This window comes from Lolium perenne, chromosome 3 (assembly GCF_019359855.2).
Source record: "Lolium perenne isolate Kyuss_39 chromosome 3, Kyuss_2.0, whole genome shotgun sequence".
Taxonomy (NCBI): Eukaryota; Viridiplantae; Streptophyta; class Magnoliopsida; order Poales; family Poaceae; genus Lolium; species Lolium perenne.
The window spans coordinates 19282076-19299759 of NC_067246.2; the positions used below are offsets into that span (position 1 = coordinate 19282076).

The 17684-nt window shown below is 48.2% G+C and overlaps 1 protein-coding gene across 2 annotated transcripts; it reads left to right on the forward strand.

Annotated features, from left to right (window-relative positions):
• Positions 1–14368: 14368 nt before the first annotated feature.
• LOC139838377 (uncharacterized) lies at positions 14369–17672 on the forward strand. Of its 2 annotated transcripts, none has more exons than XM_071827791.1 (7): positions 14369–14524; positions 14678–14822; positions 14913–15009; positions 15219–15330; positions 15850–16048; positions 16200–17039; positions 17135–17672. In XM_071827791.1, exons 6-7 carry the CDS (start codon positions 16838–16840, stop codon positions 17251–17253), a joined length of 321 nt encoding a protein of 106 aa, XP_071683892.1. In that variant the 5' UTR covers positions 14369–14524; positions 14678–14822; positions 14913–15009; positions 15219–15330; positions 15850–16048; positions 16200–16837; the 3' UTR covers positions 17254–17672. The 2 variants fall into 2 exon arrangements, 1 of the variants encoding a protein (XP_071683892.1); XR_011754664.1 differs by having other exon boundaries at positions 14370–14524; positions 16854–17039.
• Positions 17673–17684: the final 12 nt, after the last annotated feature.

Genomic DNA, 17684 nt, shown 5'->3' on the forward strand with positions numbered 1-17684 from the left:
TCGTCGACAGGATTCGACAGATCAAATTCCTGGTTTGTTTGGTCTGCCAAGGAAATAAAATGTGGGTCAAACAACAAAAACAAGTGACTCTCGTAAAAATAGAAGGGATCAAAAAACTTGCGAAAGTGCGTCGACTTTGGGATTTCAGACGTTTGAGGATTCCTTGTTCACGAGAAGCTTGTGCAGCTTTGTGCTCGTCTAAGGCGATTCTGACATCCTCAAGTTTTTTCTGCAATCCCTCGACACTAGCAGCCTTTGCTCTAGCGTCATCAGCCTCAGCTTTGGCTTCACTAGCAACAAGCTCGGCTTTCTTACGAGCCGCCTCACTTTGCTCAAATTTTTGAGCAAGCGCGTCGGCACGTTTGGTGGCCTCTGCAAGTTTCTCTGTCGAGATATAAAAAAGAGAGAGAGGAAAGATCAAAAATCGCGACAAGCAACAGGAGCAAAAAGTCAAGGAAAAACGGCAAGTATAAAAGTTGTTACCTTCGGCTCTGCTAGCATACTCACGGTACCCAATAAATTGGGACCCAATGCGGAGAAGCTCTTTGATCATGGGCTATTAAAGAAGAACGCAGGAAAAGAAGCACCGACATGAAAAAGAGAGTGAAGACGTAAAAAAAGCAACATAGGGGAAACACAGATATCAACAAACTTACATCATCCAAGAGCAGAGTCGACGAACTGCCCAATTGAGGGGCAGGCTCAACAATCTTTTCAACCCTTGTCCTTTTTGGTGAAGGAGCAAGGGGGCTTCCTGGCGGAGTTGTGGTGACGACGTTTTGTTGAGGAGGCGAGGATTCTTCTCCTTCAACTAGCGTGTCTGAGGCAAGTACAGTATGTGACGTGCTTATTCGAGGAGCCACGTCAACACTTGGTACTTCTTCCTCGTCATCACTGTTGGTTAAAAATCGACAGCTTAAAATCAAGACAAGATAAACATTTCGAGTACAGAAATAAGAAGAAAAGTAAAAAGGACTTACGAGCTGACGAAGGATCCAAGATAAGGATCATAAGCTGCCTTCTGACGTGAAGGATCAATTTCTTCGGCTTTGGAAGTGCCGGAATCTTCGACATCGTTCCTTTTCCTTTTGCCTCTTGGAGAGACAGCGGGGGGAGGAGATTGTGCCGATAAAGTATCTTCAGAATGACCCGCAGATTTTCGAGAATCCACGGGTTCGTTCACAAAAGATGGAGCTTCCTGATTATCATCCGTGACAATGGTCCTTTCTTCGACTTCTCCATCCTCAGGAAGAGGAGGAAGGGAAGCCATAGTAGGATGGTTCTGCAAGAAAATAGCGACAAAAGAAAATTAGCGAGATACCAATACAATGAGATGCAAGGAAAAGTTTAGAACAAGACAAAAACTCGAGAAGACAAAATACCTCGGGAAGAGGATTGGAAGCACTGTATGGTTCTACTCGACAAGAGGAGGGAATAGGATCCTTCTTGGCTAGTCGAGAAACTCTTCGAACCAATTTCTCCAAGTCCTTTACGAGAAAGATCGTTGGAGATTACATTGGCGTCGTTTTCACCAGAATACGTCCAAAGGGGATTTTTGCGAGCCTGAAGAGGCTGCACTCTAATCCTAAGGAAGTAGGCAGTGATTTGAACACCAGATAGTTCTTTGCCTCGAGTATTTTGGAGCTGATGAATACGAGACATAAGAGCTTCTGTCGCCTTTTTCTCTTCTTCGGAAGCTTCAGCGTCCCAGGAACGGCGGCGCTGGATCTTGGCACTTCCGTCGAAAGGAATTATGTTGTGCTCCACAGAGTTGGCACTTTCTTCGTGAATGTAGAGCCATCTTTTGCGCCATCCTTGGACAGAATCGGGAAACTTGACGTCGAAATAATCGACATCAGTTCGGACACAGATAACAACGCCGCCTATGTTATAGGTGGCGTTGTGAGAGCCATTACGGCGGAGGCAGAAAATGCGTTTCCACAGAATCCAATTAGGAGGAATTCCGAGGAAGCATTCGCAAAGTGTGATAAAAATGGAAATGTGAAGGATGGAATTGGGGGACAACGGGTGCAGTTGAATCCCATAAACGAAAAGAAGGCCGCGGAGGAAATCATGAATTGGAGCCGACAGGCCGCGGATAAGGTGATCAACGAAACTAACCCGATACTCCATTGGAGGGTTGGGGTAGCTCTCCTCGCTAGGAAAGCGGATGGCGTCTTCTTTCTTCATGAGGCCAAGCCTCTTCAGCGTATTGACATCCTGGTTGGAGATCTTGGATCTCTCCCACTCAAGATCTTCGGCGGCCATCTTGGATTACGGCGTCTTTGTGGCGAGTAAGTCGTGTGCGCGGTGGCATCAACGGCAATGGGCAAAGCGGTGATCGTGAGTGTGGAAGAACGAGAGAGAGTTGGGCAGGGGAAGCTTTGCGAAGAGAAACAGATGTGCGGCGCAAGCGAGGAGTGCACGGAGGTTGAAGAAAGGTTTATATAAGAATCGGGTGAAGCGATGAACCGTTGGATGAAGAAATCGTGTGGTGACAGCAAATCTTCTAGATAAAAGGGTAAAAAGGTATTTTTACCGAGATAAGCGTTACCGTACGTGCGCCAGAAAAGCGGAGGACGTGTGTCCCCCACTTGCACGACGTGTCAACGTGGAAGAAGCAATGGACCCACAGGGCAGAAAAATCACGATCGTTAAAACGAGAGATGAAGTAAATTTGAAGCATGCCGACAAGAATTCGAAAAGATTGGCGACAAGAGGAGTTATTTGAATACTTCGGGAGCCTTTGACCAAATACAAGTTTTTGCCCAAATGCTCGGGGGCTACTTCGACAAAAAGTAAAATTTCGAGTATGGCAATATAGAAAATGTTGAGCCTACAACCAAGCACAAGTCCTTGGCTGTAGCCTCGGGGGCTACTCCCATCGGGAGCGCTGTTCGCGCACCCGAGAGATAAAGAGAAGATCATATTGGGACATAATAACAATATAGTGACAAGGTGGACTAAAATGTTGAGCCTACAACCAAGCACAAGTTCTTGGCTGTAGCCTCGGGGGCTACTCCCATCGGGAACGCTGTTCGCGTACCCGATGAAGTTCAAAAATAAAAGATAGAAAAGCAAGAGAGTATATTTCGAGTTATAATTAACTCTACATATACTCCCATCGGTAGAACAATATAAGTCAAAATTGACTCGATAAAATGTGCCATTCCAACAGCCGGAAAAGCACTCGACAATATATTCTCGTAACGCCAAAGTTGCGATCAATTTCTCGAATGCCGCAAATTTGCGAAGGTAAGACCCCAGATCCGTTCTGCGGGCGTGGCATCGCCAAAGACTGCGCTCTGCTTTTATCCGTATCAACAGATACGAAGAAAAATCCTAACGGACGCGTTAGGTACCCGATAAATTTGACTGGGACTCGACAGAATGGTAAGACCTTAAGCGGCACCTGTCGACGTTTACACCAGTATCCCGAGATCATGTCCAGGGACGTGATCTTGAAGTAGGTTTTTGCGGATTGCCACCAGAGCAGTTAACTAGTACCTGATCCGTCAGATGAACTAGCCCCAACTACCATTATCCCTGTACAATATAGAATTTTATATGAAGAAGTATAAAAAGGTTAAAGCTTTTGAATAAAAATAAACAGTGGAGATTTTCCCTAACTCTACGATTCAAGCAAAATCTCGGGGGCTACTGACATAGGCATCCCAAATGGGCTTGCCGAAGATAGTACCCGGGGTTTACTGAAGGCCCACTACCCGAAGAATAAGAGGATTCGAGAGCCCAAGATGTATTTAAGGAAAGATAGAGTTGTAATAGGAAGTGTTATTTTGTAATCTGGCGGGATGAGTTAGAAACCGTCCCGGACTCTGTAATTTGTACTACACGAATCCCTCGGCCCCACCTCCTATATAAAGGGGGAGTCGAGGGACGAGGAGATCATCGAATCATTATCTGCAAACCCTAATTTTCATAATCGTCGAGTACTTTTCGGCTGAAACCTTCGAGATCTACTTGCCCTCTACTTCTAACTAAACCCTAGCCTACAATCCATAGGCATTGACAAGTTGATACCTTGTCAGACAGCTTTTCCCGCCCAGTTTAGCGCAGCGTCAGGTTTTCCCGCCCAAATTTCAGCGCCTACATACTCGTTGCGTCTTCCCCAGAAATTTGATGTCCCATGATTTCATGTGCCGGTAATTTGGTGAGGCCGTATCCATCTCATACGAGCTCCGAATCGGGCGTGTGACCAGGTGTCAGAACCATCTCGAGAAGTTGGACTTTCTCCCCGGCCACCGGATTTGCGCTTTTCTGGAACCCCGCGATTTAACACTTCAAGGGATTCTATTTGCACTGTAGAGAAGTCAGACCACGGGATCCATCGAGAAAATCTCCGGGCACAACAGAGGCCTTTTCGGCCTCCAAAACAGGCCCACAAGTTCGCCGACACCAAAAAAGTTGCTGGATTTTTTCTGGAGATTTTCGATTCTACTTAGGTACCGACGAGTACGCTACATCACTGTCGATGCGAGTGGGATCTAATCTTGAATTCCCGTACTCATCATCATCACATGCATCTTCGACTTCTCCTTCGACTTGAGTTATGTTAACCATACACACATGAGGACATGCTGAGTAGAACTGGTTAGTACAAAAATTGGAGTATGAGTTAACCTTCATGTTTCTGGAGTACGCATTGTCGCCATCATCGCGCCCATTGTCGATGATGTCCTTCGAGCATGTGGTCCTCGGGGTTCGACCCAAATATGCACTGTTGCAGCCTGCAGGAGCCGAAAGAGACGTCGTCGGGTAGATTAGCGAGATCTTCTAAGCTTGCGGCAGAGCCGACGTTGCTCTGTATCATCGGATCCGAGCGCTCCTTGTTGGCGGAACAGGCAAGCGATGTTTATATCATAGTTGTCGTTATCGATGTTTCTATCATCGGACCCGAGTAGATCGGTTCTGATTGGCGGAAAGTTCCTCGTGTTTCGGCGTGGAAGTCGAAGCCTCCAATCGCCCAGATCAATCAAGCATCCACATCCCCAACGCGGCCGGACAGCAAGGCGGATACCGAAGCGCCGCCAGCCCGTACCACAGGGACACTCTCACACACACACACACAGCCCGTATCGCGGCCCTCACAGACGGGTCGCCACGCACCAAAAAAGAAAGGGAAAAAAAGGGAAGACGGAGGCAGGCGGCTGTGCTGCTGCGCACCGGCGTGCTGTCCGTGGAAGTCGAATCTCCGGTCGCCGCCGTTGCGTGATTAGGCGACGTGAGGATCCTCGCGTGGCTGGCGCCGTACGTCCGCCGTGGCCGTGAATCGGCGACGCTCCGGCGAAGGAGGCCGGCGCTCCGACGGGCTCCACAGCGTCCCCTGGTTGCAGCTCCTCCGCCGTCTCCGTTTTCTTCTGCAGCAGAGCGCCGGCGATTGGGCTGGTTCCGGCGGACGCCTTCAGCTCCGGCTCGGCGTGAATGGACGCCGTCTTGTGCGCTGATTAATTAACCACAGCTGGTTCTAGCTAGTCACGTGACTTTTGTTTCGAACCCAAACCATCTCCTCCTTAATCATCCAAATAATTGGCCCAAGCGTATGTGGCCCTGCGCGCGCTAATCCATCGGAGGGAAGAAGAAACTTATTATGAGGAATTAGCTAGCTACCTAGCTAAGCTAGCATGAGGAAACCTGGCTTTTATCCATGGTGAAGAAACGAGGAATTTGTTGGTGAGCTGACCGTTGAGCTGGTGATGGCGAGCGAAGGAAATCAATCAGGTTTCACGAATGAAAATCCATACATCGCGAAAGAAAAAGAAAATACATCTACCCTGAAGTAGCAGCACGAATCCAGGGTGGCAACGGGAGGAAAAAGGTGAGATAAAATAGCGTCATGGGTAATTATATAAAAGGAGCACATACGTCGTCGGAAAAGGCGCGTTCAGTCGAGTGGCCAGCAGTGGGCGTTGGAGTGTAAAACAAGTACACGTGACCATGCATGATTCGGTTGGAGCACCAAAATTAATTTGATGTGGGTCAAGACTCGTGCCATCCCTAAACTAAAGCAGTGATATCGGCCGATCTGTCTCCTTTGCACACAAGTACAATAACAATAAACCACGAACGCCAAGAAAACAAAACGACGTACTTAAGTCACCCAAATAAATACATTTTTACAACAATAAAGTAAATAGGGATGGCACATATGGGTTTAGCGGATTTTTCTGTCGGGACGGGAGGCGGGATTGACGGCAAGTCCCATCCCAACTGCAACTTTATCCGGCGCCACTCCTCGGTGATGGCGCCCTACCGAAAGCGCAGGACATCCATCTCCTCGAGGTCGTAGCCCGAGCCTCCGCGCCAAGCCTGCGCTCCGGCATCATTGATGTGACCCTCTCCACGTCCGCGTCGACGACAAAGCCCTCTATCCAAATGTTGACATTAGGGACAATGAAAACTTCGACGAGCCACAAAAATGACACCACCAGTTAATTTTTCAACGGTGGCTCAATGTGCAGGCCGGGGTCGCTGACGACATCGGACGCATATGGCTGGCCGCGTGACGACTCAGACCGGTGAGCGTCTTTCCTGGACCTACGTACATTCTACTTGTACCAATGAAAAGCCGATTTGCGCGGCGAGCAAATGCCGCCCGGATCAACCAAGTATTTTCCTGCCTACCCTATCCTGCCATACTAGTGGGTGCATGCTAAAAAACATCTACAACTGATGCATATAAAGAGAGCGTGACTAGTTTTGATCCACATTGACCGAAATGGATTACTAGTAGTAAATCCCAACGAATTGTTAGCTACCGTATCTAGTACCGATGGAGTTAATATTCCATGTGTACGTATGTACTGCCGCACCGGTGTGTGACTACTATCTGCTATTTGAACTACACGTGAATACATACATGAACTCATATCTATACTGGTGTTTGCACGTGTCAGGTATTTCTTTCCTCCCGTGAGATCAAAGCAATGTAAACTAACTATATATCGATAAAATTAGTTCAATTATTTTAGAAAACCTTAAATAATATCTGCAAGTTCAGCATGATTATCAAGATTAAGAAATAACATTAAATATGTAAGCTCATTTAGTTAGTAAACACACTACCAGAAACCGAGCTTTTCCTCTAGGCTGGCTATTTTCCTCTGAGGCCCGGATTAGTTCCCAGGAATAAATATAATCCTGACGGATTTTCCATGGACGCCAGGAATATACTGCATTTTGCTGTGGACTCGCCCGGCCCGCCAGGATAACACATTTTCCTGTGTGTAGCTCAGCCCACAGGAATTATTTTACAGTTAGCCCGCGCGAAAGGCGAGTTCGCGGGCAAATATTTCCATCTCCGCGCCAACTCTAGAGTATTCGCGCCATGGCTTCACGGGAGAAAAAAAACACTAGATAAGGCAAGCCCTAGAAAAATTCCCCATTTCTTTGTCTTCTCCACGTACTCAGTACTCACCGCCGCCGCCGTTAGCCTAGCTCCTCTCCATTGCCGGCCGCCGGCCTCCAGGCCCTCCACCGCCGATTGCCACCATATCCCTGCACGGATAGCTCCCATCTCCGACCTGCAGCTCCGCCTCTCCCACCCTCCCCCTCCATCCGCGAGCGTTTATCCCTTGCTGTACAAGCATTTATCCTGTGGGCTTGTTTTCATATGATTTTGTTTTCCTGGAGGCTTTTCCCTGTGGGTCAATTGACACAGAATAAAATTAGTAAACCTGACGGACTAACAATTTCCTGTGGGCCACCGTCAGGAACACCCGCCAGGGAAATAATTCCTGTCAGCCAACCGTCAGGCATTTTTAATTTCCCCGTCGAAATAATCCCTGCGGAATTATCCTGTCGGTCAGCCGACAGGAATTATTACCCTGACGGTTTATGCTAATTTTCTGTAGGTTCATGGCCGTGGGGAAAAGACCGGTTTCTGGTAGTGACATGAGTACACGTAGCTATTTAGACTTCTTTTTAGTTCCTAATTCTTCTAGTCCCTCTGTCCCATCCAACACGCGTCTGGGATTTATCAAAATTTGGATATATCTAGCTACTATTTAGTGTCTAGATGCATCCAAATTTAGTCAAATCTTGACATGTTTTGTGGGACGGAGGGAGTAACATGATTGACGCACACCGCGGCCACCACCGGAAGGTTTTCCTTGGTATCACCCATCTGGCCATACAACAGTGGAGTTGGGCGACTCCACCCATCCCTCATATGGCCTCCATGGATCCATCTTCTACACCCATTCGCATCCAAATATCACATGTTTGTCATGGATGGTGAGTACTCTAGAGGGACACAGGTACACAGTCGACGGCGAATCCAGGCCACATGGATGCCATTGAGCTTGACTGAGGTGAGGGTAGCCGTAGGGAGCGCATAGGTGTTGGCGGACATTTAGAGGACTTTGTTTCCCTAGTAGAAGAGTACTAGATGGGTCGTAGCTCCGAGAGAAAGCTCTATGCCAAAAAAAAGTTGCCTTCTATTTGTTTCGAAGTCCACAAATTTGAATGGTCTATGATTCCATGTGCCTTATCTGTGTTGCGCACTGTTATTTTATGCGGGCATGGGCCACGTCCTCCCATGTGCCGCCTCGTCACCACGCCTTCTCGGGTCCTTCTTTTGTGCATGGGGGAACCGTTGACATAGCTTCTACGTTTTCCTGCCCACTTTCACTTTCGGTTTCCCAGCAATTAGGGTTTCCCGCCAAAACTATGCCGACGGTTATACCATCGGCATAGCCTCAATTCTTGCTTATTCCCTCCCACCATTTTTTCCCGCCCATTCTCTGCCGCCATGTTTCCCCGCCCATTCTCTCCCGCCATTTTCTCCTGTCGTTTCTCTCCCGCCATGTTTTCCCGTTGTTTGAGCCCTCAACTCCCTACATATATCTAGCCATGTCTCGGGTAGTTCTCCTCCAACACCACCGCCAGCAGTTCCTCCAACACCATCGCCAGCAGTTCCTCCAACACCACCGTCAGCAGTTCCTCCAACACCACTAGTAGCAATCATCCTCCAACACCACCACTGCTGTCGTTGAGATGGCTCCTCCTCGTTGTAGCAACACATGCTACATTGGCGTTCGCATGTAGACTAGGGGCCATTTCGCAGCTGAAATCACTACCGCTAAAGTGCATGTGTGGCTCCGCATCTTCAACACTAAGCAGGAGGCTGCCCGCGCATATACATGACAATGCGGCGTGGAGGTTTACCCGGCCACACCACCAAATGAACTTCCCGGAGGTCAGTCTGTGACGGAAGCCGAGAGTCTCACTCCTGAGCCGCCACTTTGCTTAAAGGGGTATGTGCGGCGCTACCGCCAAGGGCAGCGCCAGATTGCATCGCTGAGGCGGACGATCGCTTCATGGTGTAGTGGCGCAGATACCATCTCGAAGACGTGGGAACCATACCGCTCTTGTGTGTCTAGTTATTTAATATGTTTGTGATCCTTATTTTATATAGTATGTGTGATTTTATATTGGTCTCACGTGTTGGCTAACCGTGTACTTTAAAATGTGCTAATAGTTGTTATTACATGTTCCTATGACCTAACACAACACAAATGAAGAGAAAAGTCCATGGGTCAACTGTCATTGGAGGCCGATCAAAGGGGTAGATCCGCGGGGCTCCCGGATTAGGGTTTCATCTCGCGGAGGGAAACTTGGGGTAATGTGGGTTAATAGTTGTTATTACATGTTCCTATGACCTAACACAACAAAAAGGAAGAGAAAATTTCATGGGTCAGTTGTCATTGGAGGCCGGTCAAAGGGGTAGATCTGCGGGTGCTCCCGGATTAGGGTTTCGTCTTGCGGAGAGAATCTTGAGGAAAGATGGGCTAATAGTTGTTATTACATGTTCGTATGACCTAACACAACACAAAGGAAGATAAAATTCCATGGATCAATTGTCATTCGTGGCCGGTCAAAGGGGTAGATCTGCGGGGGCTCCCGGATTAGGGTTTCGTCCTGGGAAGAAAATCTTGAGGTAAGATGTGCTAATAGTTGTTATTACATGTTCCTACGACCTAACACAACACAAAGGGAGATAAAATTCCATGGGTCAACTATCATTCGTGGCCGGTCAAAGGGCTAGATCTTCGGGGCTCCCGTAAAGGCGACACTGCATGTCTTGGGGCCCCGTTTTGGCCAGATTACTATCTGAACGAAGTTAGAAAAATGTGTGGCATCACGTGACATCATTTTATGTGTACTGGTATCTAAAAAAGTTGTCGAACTTGGGATACTGCTGTTATTTTGAGAAACCCTTCAGGAAAAGAGCTATCATGTCCGGAGTTCTATGACTTTTTAGGGCAAATGGCGTAGGAAACGGCCTCAGGCATGGCATAGTTTGCCGGAACAAGGCCATATTGGGCACGTGCGTGAGCCCTGGGATGGGAAGCAAGCCCCCAGGCAACCTATTTTCCATTTTTGGGGTGCCTAAACGAGTTCTTTGTGAAGCAGCTACATGGGGTGCATTTAAGGTTTGGGCGAGACCTTGCATAGTGATAGGAGACCGTCTACGCACCACCTATCACATGCCATATGCACGCGTTGGCATTCTAGAAATGCCTACGACTTCCGACGGTGTCCCGCTGAATCCACTAGAAACTAGCCAGATTTGAGTTAGGGGTCAACTTTTCGTCGCTGCAGAAATTCTGGGAAAATGTGTTGAGTTCTAAGGCGCGTCATTTTATGTGTTGTTTTTTCCAGGATTCGCGTGTTCATGAACCGGTGCACCCCCGCTCCCGTAACAACGATACCGCATGTCCTGGGGGCCTGTTTTGGCTAGAAATTTATCTGGACAAAATCAGAAAAATGTGTGGCGTCGCGGGGCTTCATTATGTGTCCTAGTAGCTAGATCAATTGTCAAACGTTGGATAAGGTTGTTATTTTGAAAAACTCTTCACGAAAAGAGCTATCACGTTCGGAGTTCTATGGCTTTTAGGGAAATTGCGTTGGAAACTGGCTCAGGCATGACATAGTTTGTTGGAACGAGGCAATATTGGGCACGTCTGTGGGCCCTGGTATAGAAAGCAAGGCCCTGGGCTCGGATATCCAATCCGACCCACGGGAAACCCGTTTTTCATTTACGGGGTGCCAAAACGGGTTTTTTTGTGAAGCAGCTAAATGGGGCGTTAAAGGTTAGTGCGAGATCCCTATGCAGTGGTAGGAGACTGCCTACGCTCCACCTATCACATGTCATATGCGTGCATTAGCATTCTGGAAATGCATGTGGCTTCCTGCGGTGTCTCGTCGAATCCGCTGGAAACTGACCGGATTTAAACTAGGAGTTAACTTTCCGTCGCTCTAGAATTTCCAAGAAAAATGCTTTTACGTCGAGGATGCGTCATTTTATGTGTTTTTTCCTGGAATCGCGGGTTTGTGAATCGGTGCATCTCTGTCCTTTTCCGCAAAACATATCATATTCGACCTTTCTCTCTCATATTGAACCTTCCACCCTCTCTCATATGTCTTATGGAAGTCTCCCATTATCGATGTGGCCTCCCATCACCTCAAAAATCTTCGTTGGCCCCACAAATCACCAACTCTCCATCGACCTGAAAACCTAACATCCATCGGCGAGCCTTCGGTGTTGTGTGGTGTTAAGTGGAGCTCCTATAGTCTAGCACCTAATCAAGGCACCTTCCCGGTTTGTGGATCATCGGTTTACGCAAGAATCTACATTGCCTTTAGGCGAGCGATGTGGACATCACACCATCACAGTCCGCATATGTCCTTTACCACAGACATGCCACGATTGTTCCCGTAGAGGTTTCCATGCGAATTATGTTATCTCGTATTTTTTGTGCTTTGAAAAACTTTACTCATAAGACCTTTTCCCGAAAACAATGTCTTGGAAGTTATATCCAACGTGTCTAGTTCAATGACGTGTGCATATATCTGACATATGTGCAAGTCGTTTGTGATATCGGAAAACACGTGTGTGGAGCAAGCTACTACATGCATTCACATCCATTTTTCCCTTTATTAATCACTATTCGGTTATTTTGATTTTGTAATTAGGCTAACAAGTGGGGCCCAAACCACCTCAACAAATTGGTCTTGAGAAATGGGCCGAACCTGTCAAATTCCATGGAAAAAGACTGGAAAATTGTGGTGGTTTTTTGTCCCGCAAATGTAAAGTGGTCACATTTGGTAAATTTCAACTATAAAGTGGTGGTTTTATGATATTAACTCCTCTCCTACCCCACAATTGAGATTCATCTCCCCCTCCCTCTGAATCCTCTCATCTTCCTATCCGGTGGCTTTGACGGCTCGAGAATATGGGGGAGGGGAGGCCGGGTCTTCCTTATATATAGTAGTACTAGTAGATCTAGTGTTTGCCCTTCATGTCGGTGGCATTATGTTGTCGAGGTTTGTGCTCCATTGGTTGAATACGGTGGGATGCTTCAATCTTCCTACAAACCTCTTCAATAAAAGCTCAGGGGTTGGGCTTGGATTCATCGAGATCGTGCTTCCTCAACCATCTCCTTATAGTCATGGCGATAGGCGGGGAGGGTGGAGGGAAACTCGAGGTCTCGATGTTCGGCGCTCGATGGGGTAGTGTGCATGTGAAAAGCACGTGGGAAGCTACAACGACCTTCAGAGATCATCAACACCAGCAACTCTGCATCAGAGTTAACTACGGTGAATGGAGCTGCTCCTTCCCTTAGAAGCTTATATCTTCCTCGGCAAGTGGCGACGCTCGAAATCTCGCGAGGTGGGCATGTGATCCTCATATCATATGAATATATAAGGTTGATGTAAAGAGGGTCGCGTACATTGTATACATTTTTTACAAGCCATGCATTATACTTTATTTAATTTGTTATCACACTATACAAAAGTAGATAAACCCTATTATTTTATGTCATTTTCATTTGATGAGCTTTATTCCTAGAGTGATAAACTCGTGGTGTACCAATGTTTGATGACTATTATTTCATGTGTATCCGCCATCGTAATAATATTTTGATGTCACGTACTCTCTCTCGGTTGCATCTCTCTCCTTTTCCCAAAAAATTACTATCTTCAAATTGCCTCTCTCCTATTGAACCTTCCACCATGTGTCATATATATGTCATCTAGAAGTCTCATATCATCGATGTGGCCTCCCATCACAACAACAATCTCCCTCACCCCCACAGACCACCAATTCACCACGGGCCCCGAAACGTACCCTCCACCACCGAGCCTTGGGGTGTTGTGTGGTCGTAAGTGGAGCTCCTAGAGTCTAGCATTTCACGTGGAGGGTTTCTCGAGGCACCGTCTCGGTTCGTGGATCCTCGATTTACGCAAGACCCGACATTTCCTTCAGCTAGGCGGGAGATGTGGATATCACACCAACACGTTGCGCATTCTCGACACTCCATATATAGGTCCTCTACCACCAACATGGCACGATTGCTCTTATGGAGGTTCCCGCGCCAACTTGTGTTATCCCGGGCTTGTTGTTGTTGTGCTTCAACAAACTGTATTCATTGGACCATTTCCAGAAAAGAATGTACCCACCATGTCGAGTTCGATGATGTGTGCACATATGCGGCACAGGTGCAAGCTTGTGACACCGGGTAACACACGCATGTGTGTGTGTGTGGAGCTAGGTACTAGATGCATTGAAGGGTACACACACATACAAAAAAAAAGTCGGAGCAAATTAGGCTTGTGCGGGCTGTGCTCATTTGCATCTGGGCGTGAGAAGGGAGAGATGAGATGTGACCCGTTGGATCTGCAAGAATTGAAGGGCTGATATGTCAATTCGAGAGCAGTGCCGCGGATTGCTGACTTGGCACAAGAATCTGACCGGCGGCAAAATTTGGGTGAAATGGGCGCGGCGCCACCAAAATTTGGGTAAAAAAAGTGGGCGCGAGACGAAATCTGATCCTTTGGGTAAAAAAACACACCGACCGAACCCTCACTCATCCTCAGTCCCACCCAACCCAGCCCCGCGCGCCGCCTCCTCTCTCACCCAACCCAACCCAACCCCGTGCGCCGCCTCCTTCCTCCCCGCCGGCCGCCGTCGACCTCTCCCCGCCGGCCGCACAGCTCCGCCTCACCTCCGACGAGGTCCTGAAGAACGGGCGCGTCCAAGCGCCGCCCGCGGCTGCCGACGGCCAAGCTTTGCAAGGCGGGCCGGCGAGGCCGCCCCGTCCCCGGCGACCGTCCGTCGGCTGGGCCTCGAGATCCTGCGACCGCGGCCGTTATCAGCCTCCTGCTCGCGCGCATCGGACCTGGGGACGGCGGCCGTCCCGGTTCCGCCGGGTCGGATCCTACCGCATCAGCGCCAAGCCACGATAGAAGGGGAGCCACCAGGAGTACGCCGTCGACCTCGGCAGATTTTCCCCACGACCTAGGTCAGACTCTCCTCCTAGCAACCTTCACTTGCTTCGCTGCTGCAATATTATTTCTTTTTACATCGCTGGACTGCTCATGCCGTTTCTGCTCTTTGGCGTGCTGATGTCTACCGGAGCTGCTGCCAGCGGTCACATTTCCGAGCTCATGCCTGGCTGTCGCAGACCACCTCCCCAACGCGCTGCTGCTGCTGCTGGTGGTGAGCCCCTCTTCTCCATGTAATTTGTGTTTTGCACAACCAAAATTTCCCCTTTTGATGTTGTACTGGTAGGCAGTCTAGGGATCTTGCATCTATGGACGAAAAATGGTTGTGATGCATATGCGGTGCTGAGACCCTTGCATATTTTTTCAGGGGTTGGCTGTGTCGGAGGGGAACCAGGAGGAGGAAGCATTGTGGCCAACATCATGGAGGCACTCAGGTGGCTGTGTGGAGCTGGGGAAGTTTCTAGCTCATCTCTGTCGCAAGTTCGCTCGCTGCTTCCCCACGCACGACCTAGGTCAGACTCTCCTCCTACCATCTCTGCTGCGAGAATGCATCGCTGCTCTGCCTCATGCCGTATCTGTTCTGTGCTGTGATTTGTCGACAGTTGAGACAAGGCTGGGTGTTCGTGTCTGCTGTTGCTACCTACCGGAGCTGCTGCCAGCAGCCACATTTCCGTGCTCCTGTCGCCGACCACCTCCCCAGTAAGCTGCTGCTGTTGAGCCCCTCTCTTCTCCATGTAATTTTCCTAAACGAAATTGCCTTTTTTGATGGTGTGAATTGGTAGGCAGTATAGGAATCTTGCGTTTGAGTAAACGAAAAATGGTTGTGTGCATAGGCACTAGTATATGTGCTAAGTTGCTTTGATGTTTGTGATGCATACGCAGTACTGAGATTCTTGCATATTCTTCAGGTTCAAATCATACTGGAAGAGGAGATGCGGGGTGTGAAGGTGGGTACCGGGAGGCGGTGTCGGTGGCGAACACCATCGGCAGCATCCTCAAGTGCAGTGTGGAGCCACTCAGGTGGCTGAGAATCGACTAGTATATATACTGATTATGATTGTTCTATTTTAAATGCAGTGCGAAGCTTCCATTTGCTCATGCCAGAATTAATGCATGAATATGTTGTAGATTAAATTCATGGCTTGGTTCAGGTTGGTTGGACAGGAATTTGCCATGTTCCCTAGCATTGCTTCCTGTTCATGGACAGCAAAGTTGTTGTTACAGCAAGTTTGTTTGAGTAAATAATTAGTAGTGTCTTGCAGGACAAGAGGTAGAGCTCCAGGAAGCTGTCAGTTTAGAATGATTTAAGGCTCCGTACATGCAATGTTTATCTCCGTTTTGCTGTTACAAATTGTCCAGCCTGAGGAAGCATGTACTGCTGCTTGTTTCTCAGTATACTTGTACAGTATGAATTGCAGTTTGTTGCAAATGCACAGGCTTTGTCCGCTCTAGTTTGTTTCAGTTTGCCTAGGTCCCTAGCTGTTTTGTTGTATATATGGTGTGCACCATTTTGAATGATGCTGTGTTATTTCATTTCAGGTGAATAAGAAGAAGATGAGGACCCCAAGAATGAGCCGGTAGATTCTTCTACTTTGTGCAACCCGCTTGGGGATTGTCTGAGCCTCGCGGCGTGGGGCTCTGGTCCAGCGAAGTCCCTCGCCGATGTGCTTTGCGGTGGCTGGCCAGTTGCTTCTTTTGGTCAAGGCGTTGTGGTGGTGCATCTGGTAGACACAGCAATGTAAGCTCTGAAACCTCAGTACTCCATGTGGAATATTTCAGAAGTTGGTTGCTCCCTCCCAAATGTTTGCAGAAGGGTGGGTTATGAATGTTGGTGTCTAAGAATTTAGAGGTGTCCATGCTGAATTATTTGCTTATATAACCCGATGCAGGTGCTGATTCATTAGCTGAACACAAAGCGTGTCTTTGTCGTCTGCTGTGTTACCGACGGTGGTTTGTTTGAGAAAATAACTAGTAGTGTTGAAGTTGCAGGACAAGAGCTGGAGCTCGATCAGGAAGGTGTCGGTTTAGAATGATTTAAGCCTCCATATACATGAAATAGTTGACCTCCGTTTTGGTGTTACAAAAGGCCAGGCTGTAGTATTTCTATGTATTGCTGTTTTTTCGTCAGTACTAGTATACAGTATGAAATGCAGTTTGTTGTCGCAAATGCACAGACTTGTTTGTTTCATTTAGCCTGGATGGATCGTGTATGAGTGGAGTTGACAGTAGACAAGTGTAGGAGATGTGGAGAGGTCATGTGAGAAATTAGCTAGGATTAATGAAACTGAAAGTGAATGGTGAGCGAGGAAGAAATGGAAAGATTACGGGAGTGAGTGAATGGATTGGTGGGCTAGCTAGCTAGCTCAGTACTAGTGGCGGCGAGAGGAGAAAAGAAAAAGGTTTAGGGATTAAAAATGGATCGGTTCGGTCCATCCATTAATTAAATGTTGTTGAGGCAGCCAGGCTGGCAGTCACGTCGCTGTCTCCTAGCTGTCTGGCTTATATTAATTAATTGAGCAGAGAAGAGATGCATGTCCTGGCAGATTTAACAGCCTGGCAGGTGAAAGCCGATTACCGAGTCATCTCCTACAGCTGGCACATCGGCGAATTCAGCCAAGGAGCTTCGGTACATCCTCCTCTTTGGTTCTCGAGGCGTTCACCAGCGCGCCAGGAGGCCGACATGCTCCTCCACGCCAGCCACAGCAGCAACGACCTCCCACTGCTGCAGAGTAAGCATCCGACCAGATCACTCGCCCCCATTTCTTATATGCTTCTGAAATATTCTGAATTCTGAAGTCTCATGTTCCATCCATTTTTTCTTCAGACGCAGCGCCGGCCGTCCCGCCGCCGCTTCCGGCGACGCCCCTCTGGTTCCAGGGCACCCCGGACATCGACTTCCAGATCATGGACGACCTGGCCAGCCAGGGCAACTTCGCCTTCTGAAAGGGCCAAGATTGCCCTTTCAGTTTCAGCTGTACATTAACCAATCTACTAGTATGTGTCTACACGAACAACGTGTATGTGTGTTCAGTTCTGTTCAGGTCGGAGTCGATAACTTGAGCGGCCCTTCGCTGCATCGCCGAGCATGTTGCGCAACTTCAAGCGCATCCGGCCGCGAGCAGCGCACAAGAGGCGTGCAACAAGGAATTCTTTGGTTTAATTCGTACACTTTGTTGTAATTTAGTTCAACTTCTGCTTAAGGATTACTAGGTGATGTTGTCGCTTCGATTGTGATGTAATGTTGGGGGTGGCAACTTCACCTTTTCTAGCATGCATTTCCACAAGGTTTTTTTTTTCTTGGGTCTTGTAACAAAATCCAAGTGTCAATAAAGGGGAAAAACTGCCTTTTTTGTACAGATTAACGACATGGATCT

What these genes read in the sequence shown, in the direction of transcription:
- LOC139838377 (XM_071827791.1), top strand. Translation starts at nt 16,838, where the DNA reads ATGCATGTCCTGGCAGATTTAACAGCCTGGCAGGTGAAAGCCGATTAC. An exon ending in CGACCTCCCACTGCTGCAGA is followed by an intron (nt 17,040 to 17,134) that starts GTAAGCATCCGA and finishes TTTTTTCTTCAG; the next exon opens with ACGCAGCGCCGGCCGTCCCG.